Here is a 13978-nt window from a genome sequence, read left to right on the forward strand (position 1 = left end):
ACCTTCTTCCCTCCAGCCCAAAGCAAACACTTCCAGGTGCCGACTTCAGTACCGGAGCTCTGGTCTGAGAGGCCCTGAGCCTGTTGTTTAGGGCATCTTCTTCTCCATGGTGCCCTCCCCAGCCACACCTCGCTCAGTCTAGGTAGCAGCACACCCAGGTGGCTTCCTTGACCTGAGACTGCTCAGGGTATTCCTCAGCTCAGGGATCCTAGAGTGGGCACCACCCCATTCCTAGTAGGCAGCAGGGTTGAGGTGAGGAATGCTGAGCACCACCCAGGCTGGAAGTATGTGTGTCCCTCCTCCAGATTCTGACTCTAGGTCTGAAACATTTACAAAGGCTCTCCTGTCTCAAAGGGAAGAGAGTGGGCACGGGATAGGAAGGAGCCGGGGCTTCACCATTCTTGTCGGCTGCTTCAGCACTGCGCCAGTCTCCCCACAACCAGCCACCAAGAGGCAGCTCCAGGAGCCTCAGCAACTGCTGGGCTCTAAGGAGACCTGGTAGGGTGCCAAGATCTAGACCCTGTGGCCTGAAGAAGAGCCAGGGCATGTGCACAAGCCACCCAACTCCCTGGCCTGGATCATTCTCCCTTTCTTAAAAGAATTCTTGCTGTGGATGGGTTTCCTGCTTCTTCCCAGGGCTAGGAGCCCACGGAGCACATCCCACTAGGCTTTATTCAGTTGAGCCAAAGAGATTTACATCAGCCACGGAGGTACAAAATGAGAACCAGGAAGTCTGTGCCGAAAACAGTCAAGCTGGCCCAGCCGTCGGGGCAAGTGCATCTTCTAGGAGTCAGGAATGGGGTGCTAGAACGTGCCCCAAAGTAGAGGGTACCCACTTGTAGGGTGACACAAAACAAGAGGTCCCCAAAGTCATCCCTCTGTACCTTTCACCAAAGCTGGGTGGGCAGAGATATGCAGCTTCCAGTCAGGCAGAGGGGTGTCCCCAGGCAAGACTGACTGGGTCAGTGGCAGTTGGAACTGTGGATGCTAAGGACACACAGCAACACTCCTGTCACGGGTGCCCTCTGCTTATCCTGTCCACTGGGCTGCATCACTGTGCTAACCACCCTCTCTGAGCAGCTCAGTCGAGAGGACTGAGTCTGCTGCAAGATAGGCGGTGCCTCCCTCACAGGCAGGCAGGACAGCACCCTCCAGCAAGGCCAGCTTCCTTTGGAATTGTGTGAGCTGACACCAAGACACAGAAGCAGAGCAGGGCAGGGATGGGCACAGGGCAAGGGCACGAGCAACATCCTCCAGGTCAGAAGCTAGTCAGTCTCCCCTGCAGGCTGTGCACCCTGCTGCCTCATGGCCTCCAGAAAGGCCAACTCCTTGGCTTCCTTCTTCTGATTCCGGGCTTCGTACTCCAACCTGGGGCCAGATGGACATAAACTGGGCCTTTCCAATACTGGGAGCTGCCCACTGCCAGCCCAGACAGAGTGGGTGGGGAACACACCTGTTCTTGATAATCCTTTGCACAATCAGGTCTGTAGTGAGGTCGCTACCACTGTCAATCTGGCGGAAGATTCCTCTTCTCTTGGGCTCCTGGAGGCCTCAATGCAAAGAGAAGAGGGAGGTGAGAAACCTCCAGACTACAAAAACACCCCTCCACCCATGGGAGACCAATACCAGTGAGGATGGTTGTTCCTGCTTCTCAGAGGCAGCCTAGGCTGGGGCAACCCACCTGGTAGGGGTCAGAGCCATCTCTGTCAGGTACAATTTCTGTCTTCCCATGACATACTAGGTCCACCTGGGGGAGGAAGCAGGGTCAGGAGCCTCCTCAGAGAAGCTGTACCACCACTGACAACCACCTAGGGCTAGCCCAGACCTGGGAAAACCATCCCTGGCTGACCCAGGCAGGATCCTCCAACCTTGGCATCATGTTCTGCTCGGCTAGAGAGAAGCCTCACCTTGAAGTGACTCAGGAGCTCTGCTGTGACCGAGTATGGCGCCCCAATCACCACTTCTGAAACATACTGCAGAGACAGGAAGTAAAGCAACTCACTCAGTCCTCATTTCTGGCAAGCCAGGGGTAGAGGGTGGCAAAACGGCCCCAGGGGAGCCAGCTGGGATGGGGCAACACTGCAGGGGCCAGTGGGCACAAGGGAATCCTCAGACTCCTCAGCAGGGGAAAAAATTGTACCAGTAGGGCCCAGCCACCCTCTACCCACCTTACCGGGCAGGTGGATGCCCTGCCCTGGCTCAGGGAAACATTGCTCCCAGCCCACTCACCCGGCAGGCCAGCACACTGAGAGTCCGCTCGTGCAGGTTCATGATGGGGTAGTTCTTGCCCTTGTATCGGTTTACTTCCTAGGGCCAGGAGTGGGGCTCAGCTAATGGACAGTGCCCTCCCTCCCAGCTGGCCTTCCTGGGCAGAAGCTGGGAGAGGTGCCCCTCACAGGAACACCCTAGGCAAGGCTGTCCTGGACTCCAGAAGAGAACCATGCTTGCCTTCACTAGACACCTGGAGCCTCACTCCTTTAGAGGCCACCTGTGCCCAACACTGACCCCAGCGAGGCCCTTTGAGAGATCCCATGGCCCATCAGCTGATGGGGTGCTGAGAAGCAAGCAAGCAGAAAGGCAGAGACCTGGTCAAAGTGTAGGCCGGCGATGACGTAGGGCCTCTTGGCTAGCTTATGCACCTTCTCTAGGAAGTCCACGTGCCCGATGTCTACATCCGGATTAAGAAGCAGTAACTAGGTGTGTATGATGGTGTTTTCCTGTAAACCCAGTACTTGCATGGTGGAGGCAGGAGCATTGCAAGTTCTAGGTCAGCCTGGACTACACAGGAATATTCTGTCTCAAAAAAGGTGGGATTGTAGCTTAGCAGTAGATCAGTTGTTTCAGATACAGAGCCCTGGGTTCCATCCCCAACCCAGAGGGGATAGGGGGAAAGAGGCAGCAGTAATGGGTTAGGAAGGGAGGGGCTCTGTCCTCTGTCCTCAACAGCATGTAACCAAGGGACTCCTTGCCATTTTCCCTGATGAGGGCTGTACCCGCTACAACCCAGCTCAACCCTGGAGCCTTGGAGTCTATGGGTTCCACTCTGTGGTATGAATGTGGGGCAGCAGGGGCTCTAAGAGGATACGGAACAGGTCAAAGGCACCGGCCACGTAGATGACTGTCTCCCCAGGCTGGGGCTCCTTCCCAGAAGCAAACTGGATGATCTTCTGGGATGTCTGTAGAAACTGGGACACCCCTGTCCAGGGGTTCTGCCCCCCAGGACACTATTAGCCAAGAGAAGGAACCAGTCAGCGGTAGAGGCCTCTATGTGTGCCTCTCACCCAGCACCCTCCCCAGGGCCACTCTTCTGAGCCCAGGGCTCCCTGTGCCCCTGTCATAGGTGTGGGTGACGGGAGCATGTACAAAGAGCATTAGAGGCTGGACTCCCCCCCAACCCCAGCCTGCGAATAACCCAGCAGCATGGCTATGGGCTCTGTCCAGGCAGGCACTTGCAGCAGGGGCAGGGACACACCATGGTAAGGCCAAGCAGGACCACTGTAGCTAGCAGGACTGTGGTTCCACCCGGTGGCCACAGCAGATACTGCAGTCAACACCAGCTCTGCCTGGCACCACACCACCAGGAGCAGGCGTAGAGCCCAGTGGCCAGCAGACACAGCCCTCTGAGGGACCCGGCACCCTGAGGCCACCATCTGGTCACCTGGGAGGAGACTTCTGAGGAAAGTGTGTCCCCGGCAGGTGTCGGGTGAGGGGGCTACAAAGGGAGAGAGGGCCAGGCCATTTGGTTAGATGCCACCTATAGGTGGGCAGTCCTTGTTCCTCCTCCAAGAAGTGGCTGCTGGGACTGGCCACCTCTTGCCTGTCCTCCCTCCCAGCATCCACTAGCTGGCCAAGCCTGGTGGTCAGTACCTGGTCAGCATTGGGAAAGAGAGGGAGGAGGGCAGACAGTGAAGCTCTGGGCCAACCTTTCCCCATGGGAAGCCTAAGGTGGGTGGATGGGGAGTGCTGTGTGGTGGCTAGTCAAATGTCAGCTGTATTTCCAGAGTGGCCTCTGCAGCCAGGCTGTACTCACCTTGCCAAAACTGTCAGCATACTCCCGATACTCGGAGGACATCTCCTGCACACAAGGGCAAGAGACTAAGAGACTGTGCCCTCCTGACTGCCAACCCTGGGACCAGCACCATAAGCCCCAGAGCCCAGTGACAGGATGGTCGGAGAGAGAAACTGGATAGACCCAAGGGTGGTTAGGAGGTGCCCCTCCCTCCATATTGTGTCCTCAACCCAAGGACCATGTCCCAGACCCCATTCCTTTGGACTCACCTGGCTGCTATGGTGGGCCTTGGTCACCAGCAGCATGCGGCCCACGAGGTCTGTGGTGGACACACCCTGGGTGCGTTTGCACTCTCTGGGGCAGAGGTAAGGTGGAGGTTTTCATCTAGGATACACTCCTGAGGCTCTGCTATAGGCGGAACCCACCTGAGGGACATGACCCTAACCCAGTCCCCCCACAACAGAAAACCAGACTGGGACAGGAACAATGGGCCCCTATCAGTGACTCAGCTACACAATGTAGCACCAGGGAGTAGGCAGACCACATCTGGGGCACAACAGCTCTGGTTCCCATTCTGACAGTGTACCCTCTGGCCTCTCTTATACCCAGGGCCCTATACCCTGCTATACATGCTCTGCCAAGGGAATTCCAGGCTGCTCTGTCTTCTGTAGGAACCACTGGCCACAGCTGGCTCTTCAAATTACAGTTGACTAAAATAAAAAAACAGTCTATGGATGCCCTACCAACAGTGGAGGTCAAGAATGTTGCCATTTGTGCAAAGCTCTGGCTGGCCACACAAAGGTCACCAGGTCACAAAGGTCACCCCACAGGCGTTCCTTCCTGTATCTTCCAGTCCCAACTGTGGGCCCAAATGCCTTGCAGGCTACTTCAAAGCAGTAATGAGAGCTAGGAAGGGATCCACTTGAGTGTCACAGGACCTACCTGTACCTCCCAGCCTGCTTCACTTCCTCATAGGTATCTCGGCCATCTACTGTCAACGTGATGTCATCTAGGGGTGACATGCACACAGAAAAGGATTTGGTTTTGGTTGTTTGAGAGAGGGAGAGGATCTTGCTATGCAGCCCAGGCTGTCCTGGAACTTTCGTTTTGTTTTTGAGACAGGGTTTCTCTGTGCAGCCCTGGCTATCCTGGAACTCTCCTTGTAGACCAGGCAACTCAGAGATCTGCTGCCTCTGCCTCCCGAGTGCTGGGGTTAAAGGCGTGCGCCACTATCGCCCACCTGAACATTTACCACTTGAACATTTAACGTCCCTGTTCAGCCTCCCCAGTACTAGGATGGTGTATGTGCGCCATCACACTGGGCTCATAAACAAGGATTCTTAGCTCAGAGCACCCTTGGGACCAGAACCACCCTTTCACTTGTATCGTTGCTCTCTGGGGAGTGCATCCAGCGCTTTCTTGTAGCTGCATGGGATGAGGAGCCCTCTATCTCTGAGATGCTGTCAGCTGTCAACTGGTCTGATTGAGCCCAGCCCCCACCTCCAGGCCCCGCCCACTCACTGCCATGAACACAGAAGTCACAGTTGTACTTGTCCAGTGTCTCCAGTGTGGTGACGTAGGGAGCAGCGGGTACCACCTCATCCACCCACTTGATGGCCTGTACCATCTTGTACCTCTCCTCCTGGGTAAACACTGGGGGCCCCTTATGCTTGGCAATTTCCTCTAGGGACAGAGAAAGGAAAAATGACAAAACAAGACGATTGATGTCCAGCCCCAAAGCCCAGGCCTTGGGAATCCACTCGAGTACAATGGTGTGCAGCAGTTCATTTCTGCTAGCCTAGCCCACAAGGCAGGACCCCATGTAAACAGCATTGCCCTCTAGCCAGCATGTGTGCTCAGAGCATCTGCTGGTTAACAAGGATGGCCTATAACCACAAAAAGCAATCAGTCTCTTCTGGTCTCAGAAACCAGGGTAGGGGTGGACAACACAGCTGATGAAGCTCTGCCCAGTGCTGCACAGCGCTCTATAGCTGGGACCAGGCTGCTTACTAACTGAACTCTGAGTCACCACTATGCCATTCCCCACCCCTACTGCCTCACAGGCTCGGTCAGTTGGAGTAGGTCCCAGACACAGCCACCCACACCTTACCATCAGTATGCACGCCCACGATAAGGTAGTCCCCCATGGCCCGTGCCTGGCGCAGCTGATTGGAGTGACCATAATGCACCATGTCGTAGCTGTGAGGACAGACAGGACAGTCAGGTCCTGCACTGATCTTGGCAGGAAACCGGGGCCTTGTGCAGGACACAGCTTTGGTCCTTTGGAAGCCCCCTGGGAAGCCCCTATGGGGTTATTAATCCAAACCCCTGGGGTTGGCCTTACAGAGGGAAAGTTGGTTCTCAGTTGTCCATACCCTAGATACTGGACTTAGGGCAGGACTCAGTCAGGTCTAGCAACAGTGGCAAAATTCGGGTAAGGTCCAGAGAGCTGGTGAGTTTCCAAGATTCCAAGACAGTTGTTCACTGGCAGATATGTAGCCATTTCAAGTGATGCTTTTGTTCTTTTTTCTTTTCTACCTTCTCCCCCCACCCCTCCTCTCCGAGATAGGGCTTCTCTGTCCTGGAACTCACTTTGTAGACTAGGCTGGCCTTGAACTCACAGAGATCCGCCTGGCTCTGCCTCCCAAGTGCTGGGATCAAAGGTGTTTGCCACCACCGCCTGGCATGGATCTGTTCTTTTTTCAGAAGATAAGATCTCAGGTAGCCCAGGCTTTCCTCAAACTCACTGTATAGCCAAGAATGACCTTGAACTCCTGACCCTCCTCACTCCACCTTCTGGGATTACCACCAAAACCCTTCTATCTGAACCCCAGGGAATAAATGCAGGACTTTGTACATACCAGGCAAGCGTTTTACCAACTGAACTATATCCCCAGCCCACAAAATAGAAGAACTTGTCCAGGAATTGAACGTGGGATATCTTGCACCCTAAACAAGAATTATATCCCCAGATCGACAAGCCACACTCAAACTTTGAAACAAGAAAACAGTCCTGAGTTGGGAGTAGACTTGGTTCTACTAGAGTCAAGCAGACAGTTCCCCACCCCCATCCACATGGCCTGGCTTAGCTCTCTGAGAGAACAAGTGCCTGTCACCTGGTTCTGGAGCTTTTATCCTCAAATCTAGGTCTGGCCCTGACTACACTGTCAAGGTCAAAGGTACCCAGAACCCAGCAACATGCTAGGCATTGAGGGTGTACCAGTGTACACTTCTTCTCCATGGGCCAAAGTCTCTGTTCAGTTTCCTCCAGAACACCCGAGCAGCCTCGTATAGCCACAGTACACAGAGTGGAGGCAGGAAAACAGACAGCCCTGACAGGCTCAGGCACCATGGTAATTCTGGGCCAGCCCTTGTGCTCACTAGACAGGCAGGGCAAGATCAGAGGTCAGAGTTTGCATCAGGGATTATGGTACAGTATTGTGGCTGGGCCAAGGTCATAGTCCACTGACACGAAGTCAAAGCCACTGCTGGTGATTCAGGTGCCAAAGAGCATAAGGGGGCTGAAGTTGGAGTTCAGTGGTGGAGCACTGCCTAGCATGTACAAGGCTATGGCTCGCACCCTCAGGACCCACCAAACCAAAAACAAACGCACCAAGTCCAGCCTACCCCCCTCCATTCTCTCCTGAGGACCCTAGTGGCCACGGCGCATCTCTTCTCGAAGGGCTGAGGACGGTAAGTTACAGAAAGGCCAACATCTCCTGCTTGTTGACAATTCCACGACTTTCTTAAAGCAGCGTCACGGGCTGACTTGCCAGAGAAGCCCACGGCCTCCCAGCTCCGGTAGCCTGGGTCATGACTCCCGCAGACGGACGGACGCATTTCCGGTGTTCGGGAGCGCACTGCCGATGCACCCGCCGGCACGCTACACTCTTGTGACCGGAGGCTAGATTGCCTCGTGCGGTCTCAGAAGACTCGGGATCCGCCAACTGCCGGAGCGTGACCCCGGGTTGACCGCCCGCCCCTGCCGCCGGCCCACTCACCAGCCATCGCACCACACCCGCACTGCGCGCTGGCCCGCCGGGATCCTCCGCCCAGCAGCGCCGGCCTCCCCGTGCCCGTTCCGGATCATGGCACCACAGGACCCGCAAGACCGGGTAGCTCCCGCGACTCGCAGAACCTCAGCCCCGCCCCCGACGCTCGCGCGTGCTCACGCGGGCCTCACCCGCCTGTCGCAGCCAATTGAGTGCGCTACGATAGGTCCCGCCCCCGGCCGGCCCCGCCCCCGCCGCCCAACCTGCGCGGCCAATGGTCTGTGCCGCAGGCGTAGTCCGCCAGGGTAAGCCTCGTCTGGGTGTCTGGCAGAAATCCCTTCAGGTCCTGGTGTCCAGAGGGAACAGGCTAGTACCGCAAGTATGCGGGTACTCGGGCTTGGCTCGCCCCGATGCCTGAAGCATTCCTAGGGACTGGGTTGTTTATCTACTTGTTTTGGGGGGCAGGGTTTCTCTGCGCAACAGCTCTGGCTGTCCTGAAACTAGTGCTGTAGCCCAGGCTGGCCTCGAACTCACAAGAGATCCGCCTGCCTCCGCCTCCTGAGTGCTGGGATTAAAGGCGTGCGCCACTCCCCACCACCCCTTGGGTGTAGCTGGCCCTCAGATATGTTGAGGTATTCCGTGGTGCAAGTAGCAGGCATTGGGACACCAAGGCAGTAGAGAGATGTTTAATAAGACTTGCTCAGACTGGAGGCTTAGATCCGCCCCTGTGCCGCATACTCAACACAGAAAAAGGTTTCTATAAAGTGAACACTTTTAGTAGTTAAGTAGTAGAAATAGGGAGGCCCTGAGACTCGCCTGGAGAGTGAGGTAAGGCAGTGGTGGGCTCCTCTGCTGGCCAGGCCGGAAAAGACCGGAGCTCTGTTTTCACAAAGGCCTTGCTGCCACCTTTGTACAGGGGTGAATGGGAGGGAGGTGTCCTTGAAAGTCAAACCCATATTGGGGCAATCACAACAGTGCAAGGGGAGCTTCCCACAAGGACAAATGGCTAAAAAAAAAGTCACCGTGAAATGTCACCTGCAAGAGCCTTCCCACTAGACCCTGTGGGGCCCTGCAGCCTTCACAGTGACATAGGCCCCTGAACAAGAGTCAAAGCCGTCTGCAAGGTGCCATCTGCTCTTTGTCAGCCCCTGGCTATGGTGCTTTCTTCCTCTTTGCACGCTTGGCACAGCCCCTGCCAAACCAGCCTCCCAGGATGGGGGGAGCCGAGCTAAGCGGGGCGCTCTGGTCCCCAGGTGGGGCTTCTTCTCTGCTTCTGCACAGCGACTTCCTACTGTGGCTGCCTTCTTCACCAGCACGTAGGGGAGTTGCCAAGGAGAAAATGGGGTCTTGCCACCTAACAGAAAGAAAAGCAGCATCAGACAAGTCTGAGACTCTCTCAGTCACAACCCTCCCAGGCACGGGAAAGCCATCTGAGGCCAACTGTCTCCTCCCCTTCCCTCGCGTCTCAGTGGTGGTTGGGCTTTGGCTATAGCAGCAGCTCCAGTGTCACCGAGCTATGGCAGAGCTGCAGGGGTAACCTCCTTGGGTGGCAACTCAAAGGCCAACAACAGCCCTAGCTGGTCTCTTCAGTGTCTCATCCATCATTAGTGGCTCCACACACACAGGAGGGGTAGAGCTAGCTGCAGGATGGCTCCATCTCCAAGGAGAAGTCGCTAGCCACTCTGGGCCCCACCTTTCACTTGTACGGATGGGGGCAGGTGGATCAGACCCTTTTCCCCTTCCCAGACTGCATGACAGGGATGGGAGTGAAGGCCAGCTGGCTAGGGAGGAATGGCCTACAGACTACACCATGAAGAAATCATGTATCTGATTGAGATGCAGAACCACATATTATAAACGTAAGATAAAGATAAGCACTGATTAAAAACATGAGCTAACTTAATGTTAAAAAACAACAACAACAACAACAACAGTACAGCACAGGATAGGCCCACGTCACAGAACACCACAAACATAACATACAAGAATTGCCAGGCCCAGAGGTGAAGGGATCCTTAATTTCTTGAACCCTTTGATTAAAAGAAGTTACTGATTTCCCCTATAAGACCCTGAAAATTCACAGAGAAAGAAAGTGTAAACTTTTCACTCAAAATACACACCAAGTCTAAATTATCACAAATTCTGTATCAAGGCAATTTGATTAAGCTTTCCCCAAATATCCCCAAACCAAGGACACAGATTCTGTCTGGCCAGTTCTCATCCCTCACAGTTGTCCACCCAGGCTGCAAGAGATCCGTGGGGAAACATCCTACAGAACACCGGCAGACCCCCCCTCTCCTCACAGAGATTCGGGCACCATACCAGTCAGGGTGGAAGAGTGTACACATGTGGTGGAGCCTCGCCTCAGCCAGTCCCTCTGGAAGCTCACAGAAGACAGACATAGCCCATCACACAGAAGGGCAGAAATGGGGCCATACTGCACCCACTCACCGACTGTAGACAGGGATCTCCAGGCCCAGTTCATCCATGAGGAGCTGCATTACATCATCGCATTTCCCATGAAGCTTCAAAGCAGCCCAGTCATCCTTTGGTGTCCACTGAAGATAAGAAAGGCAGATGAGAGTAACTTCCCACCCTTTGCTGGTCCCCTGCAGGCTGGGTCAGCCCTCTCTAGGAACATGAACCTGTACAAGACTTCCAGGATGGACGAACATGGCACATTTCCCTGGCTCCTCTGATCTAAGACCCAGGTATAAGGATTTGGAAGCTCTAAGTACCCATGTTACCTGCAAGTTCACAATGTAGAGTTTAGGCCGCCGGTTTGGAGGCTTCGTCATGCACCAGAGGCGAGGATACTTCTTTAGTACCTGTAGGAATGGACAGACACAACACACGGTATAAGGATGAAAACCAAGACAGCAAATCTAATGCCCATTAATAGTTCTGGGTAGGCTGGCCCGTAACATGCTCAACCCACAAGGAGTTCATGGTATTGTCAGCACGTACCTTCAAGCTGGACCCTAAACACAGGATCGTGTCTGCTTTACTAGCAGCCTCGGTCGCTGCCTCCCAGTTCAGAGGCTGCCCTAATGTCCCCCTCTCCCCGAAGTGCACAATGGTATCCCGCAGCTGAGTCCCACACTTATGGCAGGTCCGGCCAGTCTGGTGTCGGTGAAGGGCAGTACGTTCTGTCACATCAAACACTCGCACATATTCCCTATTAGGGATGCAGGAAGTGCAGACCTGAGGATGAGAGGGCATAGTGAGTGAGATCTGCCTGTCACCCGGGCCCTGTGTCCCTCTGGTACCGCTCACTTCTATATACATATTCCCATGGAGCTCTGAGATGGCAGTCCGTGGCAGCCCGCTGCGTAGATGGAGCCCATCACAGTTCTGAGATACCACATGCTGCACCTGGAAAACAGAACAGGGTGGCAGTCAGTAGGGGACAGAGGAAGCACCCTGTGGCAGTGAAATTATCTTCAGCCCAGTCTGGCCAAGGGCCAAGGTTCCCAAAACAAACAGGCAACTGTAACCCAGGAGGGCCCCGTGGCCCGGAAGGAGTCAAGTACCCCCAACTAGCTCTGATACACTGGTAACACCCAGGAGAGAAAGCATCTGTGTGACCCTTGCAAGGTGGGTAACAGCTCGGGGCACTGGAGCAATACCCTCTTAGGTCATTCACTTTCAGGACACTCAAGAGCCTAGGCAGATCCCTTCCCTACTCGCTCAGCAGATCTCTGGAGGTTTCTGACAAACCTCCACTGTAGCTAAGATGTTGTCTCAAGGTCCCCCACCCCCAACCCCGCCCCTGCCGACACAAAAGAGATTGAATGGTGAGCTGCAAGCTAACTGTTCAGGACAGGCGCTACTCTTTCTTCTTGGAAAGAAAGCACAGCAGGGATCAAACAGGAGTCTGAGCTCCTGGAACTGTTTATCACAGGGCTGACTGGGCACTGAGGTGCAGCTTTGGGCTCTCACCAGTTTTTGCTCATGTAGACGGGTGATGCTCATGTGGGTGAGAGTGGGCTCTGCTTCACTTAGGTCAGCAGCACTGCAGGGTACGAGAGAAAAGAGAGGTGAAAGAACTGTGCCATGCAGGCACAGCTGTTGCCTGAGAGGGCTGTGAGATGCTCACCTCACACTTCTTCCTTTCTGAAGCAGTGTCCACACTCCATTGGGGCCCCGATAATCTGGGATAGAAGCTGCCTGCACAATTGGACAAAAAGATATGTCTAATGGAAGGGAGTCACCCCAGGTACTGCAGAATACCCCATATGGGGCATGCCACATTCTAAGTTAGCCGATAGACTAGTGTCTGTTCTGTCCACTGCTGACCTGTCTGATCCCCAAGTAGAATGGACCCAAGTACGTCTCTTTCTGTCTATGCATATGACTTTCCTGTCCTGTCTAGTCCAGCTCACCCTTCCACACTCCTCAGAACCCTGCCCTACTTCAGGGTCCTTTCTAGCAGTGAGCAGCTATGTCCACATCTGTCTCAAACACTGAAGGGCTCATCAGTATCCAAAGGAACAGGTCTTAGTGTTTTCAAGTTTGGAAAATAGTAAGCTCCAGGAGGAAGCACACCTCTGTCCAAATACTTATATCCTGGCTCTGAACAGTTTTCATTCCGACTTAGCATACATATAAAAGCCTCTAAGATGAGATAAGTGTCAGTTAAATTTCCACGAGAAACAGAAAGCATATAAGATCTAAGAGTCTTTGGATCCTGGCTGGGGAAGCCCTGTATCTTCACTGCTGCTTAAGCTCAGAGAGGTGCCCACCCTGACCAGCAATCCCAATACATTAAGGGCAAGAACCCCAAATGGTGCTCAGACCACATTTACAAGCTGCACATGGGTATTTAGTTGTCACCAGATTTGTAGAGGTGACATCACTGCTGTAAAGTCCTAACTGGATGGCCCCGAAGGTCCCAAATGCTTATGCCCCGGATGTCTAAGAGTTAGAGCAGCAAATATTCCTTACACTGCCACTGGCCACACTGCTGTCTGTCTGTCATGCTTCTCGTCCCCAAATTTCCCTGCAGAACCCTACTCAATGCCACTCCATTGCCATTTTATATTTCTGGTTGTGAGCCTAGCCTTTAACAGCTGAGCCATCTCTCCAGCCCATCCATTGCCATTTTAAAGACAAGGTCTCTACGTAGTCCTGGCTACCCTGGAACTTCCTATGTAGACCAAGTTGGCCTTAAATTTACAAAAACGGCCTGCTTCCGAAGTGCTAGGATTAAAGGCTGGTGCCACCCCGCTGCGCTTGCCTTAGTTAAATCTTAAATCTAGAGTTGCTTCGGGTCTAAGAGGACACCTTGGAGCCTCTTCAAAGGTTTGAACAAATTCCAGCTTGTTCAGTCCGAGTTTGTGTCCCAGAAGGGGGCGCCCCACACCCAACCCAGCCCGCAGGCCCTCCCTCGCCTACCGTGCTGATCCCAGCGCCCGTGTAGACCACCAAGTGTTTGGCATTCCGGACAGCTCCCGCCAGTTCCCGGACTTTCCTCCGCAGCTCCTCTGGGTCATCACACACCTGACAGGAGCCGGGGCTGGTCATACCGGCCGCAGCCCGCCGCCTACAGCCCGCCGCCCGCCGCCCGCCGCCCGCCGCCCGCCGCCCGCGACTCGCCTCCTCTTGGCGCCGCTTGAGGCCCTCACGCCGCCGGCTCCGACCCTGCAGCTCGGTCACCAGATCCTCGCTCTCGGCCAGGAGCCGGCCCTCCTCCGCGCTGCGTTCTGCAGCCGCCTTCCTCAGAATGCGTGACACCTGCGGACGAGCGAGGGATGAGCGCCTGCACGCGCGGGTACGGCCGCGGGCACGACGGTGGCCTACCTGGCGGAGACGCTCCCGCTGCTGCTCCTCTCGCAGCCTCCGGACCCGCTCAGCCGCCTTGCGCTCCGAGCGGCTCAGACCGCCACCGGCTGCCATCGCTCCCGGGACTGCGCTTCCGGCTTCCGCTTCCGCCTCTCCCGGCAGCCACAGAGACGCATGCGCGCGCCCGACCCAC

General features: G+C 55.0%; 2 protein-coding genes across 13 annotated transcripts; both read right to left on the bottom strand.

Annotated features, from left to right (window-relative positions):
• Positions 1-614: 614 nt before the first annotated feature.
• Positions 615-8190, bottom strand: Pcyt2 (phosphate cytidylyltransferase 2, ethanolamine). 9 transcript variants are annotated; one of them, XM_036197034.1, is made up of 14 exons: positions 8011-8190; positions 6120-6208; positions 5531-5692; positions 4952-5018; positions 4279-4363; positions 4031-4075; positions 3659-3712; positions 3086-3224; positions 2586-2668; positions 2230-2307; positions 1908-1973; positions 1682-1747; positions 1454-1542; positions 615-1368 (listed from the first exon to the last, which is right to left on the bottom strand). In XM_036197034.1, exons 1-14 carry the CDS (start codon positions 8097-8099, stop codon positions 1266-1268), a joined length of 1215 nt encoding a protein of 404 aa, XP_036052927.1. In that variant the 5' UTR covers positions 8100-8190; the 3' UTR covers positions 615-1265. The 9 variants fall into 9 exon arrangements, with proteins under 9 accessions (XP_036052927.1, XP_036052924.1, XP_036052930.1 ...); XM_036197031.1 differs by lacking the exon at positions 8011-8190 and adding an exon at positions 7623-7986; XM_036197037.1 differs by lacking the exon at positions 8011-8190 and adding an exon at positions 7623-7686 and having other exon boundaries at positions 5560-5692.
• A 481-nt stretch (positions 8191-8671) lies between these two features.
• On the bottom strand, positions 8672-13941 carry Sirt7 (sirtuin 7). Of its 4 annotated transcripts, none has more exons than XM_036196051.1 (10): positions 13804-13941; positions 13600-13737; positions 13399-13503; positions 12101-12171; positions 11944-12016; positions 11278-11376; positions 10969-11205; positions 10749-10829; positions 10453-10559; positions 8672-9355 (listed from the first exon to the last, which is right to left on the bottom strand). In XM_036196051.1, the coding sequence occupies exons 1-10, from the start codon at positions 13897-13899 to the stop codon at positions 9154-9156; spliced, it is 1209 nt and encodes a 402-aa protein (XP_036051944.1). In that variant the 5' UTR covers positions 13900-13941; the 3' UTR covers positions 8672-9153. The 4 variants fall into 4 exon arrangements, 3 of the variants coding, with proteins under 3 accessions (XP_036051944.1, XP_036051943.1, XP_036051946.1); XR_004945644.1 differs by adding an exon at positions 9985-10070 and having other exon boundaries at positions 9294-9355; positions 10969-11376; positions 13804-13928; XM_036196050.1 differs by having other exon boundaries at positions 10969-11376; positions 13804-13928.
• Positions 13942-13978: the final 37 nt, after the last annotated feature.

This window comes from Onychomys torridus, chromosome 8 (assembly GCF_903995425.1).
Source record: "Onychomys torridus chromosome 8, mOncTor1.1, whole genome shotgun sequence".
NCBI lineage: Eukaryota > Metazoa > Chordata > Mammalia > Rodentia > Cricetidae > Onychomys > Onychomys torridus.

What these genes read in the sequence shown, in the direction of transcription:
- Pcyt2 (XM_036197031.1), bottom strand. Translation starts at nt 7,849, where the DNA reads ATGCGTCCGTCCGTCTGCGGGAGTCATGACCCAGGCTACCGGAGCTGG. An exon ending in AAGCAGGCTGGGAGGTACAG is followed by an intron (nt 4,364 to 4,951) that starts GTAGGTCCTGTG and finishes CCTCTGCCCCAG; the next exon opens with AGAGTGCAAACGCACCCAGG. An exon ending in AGCTCCTGAGTCACTTCAAG is followed by an intron (nt 1,748 to 1,907) that starts GTGAGGCTTCTC and finishes TTCCTCCCCCAG; the next exon opens with GTGGACCTAGTATGTCATGG.
- Sirt7 (XM_036196050.1), bottom strand. Translation starts at nt 13,899, where the DNA reads ATGGCAGCCGGTGGCGGTCTGAGCCGCTCGGAGCGCAAGGCGGCTGAG. An exon ending in CAGAAAGGAAGAAGTGTGAG is followed by an intron (nt 12,017 to 12,100) that starts GTGAGCATCTCA and finishes CGTACCCTGCAG; the next exon opens with TGCTGCTGACCTAAGTGAAG. An exon ending in GAGATCCCTGTCTACAGTCG is followed by an intron (nt 9,356 to 10,452) that starts GTGAGTGGGTGC and finishes TCTTTCTGTTAG; the next exon opens with GTGGCAAGACCCCATTTTCT.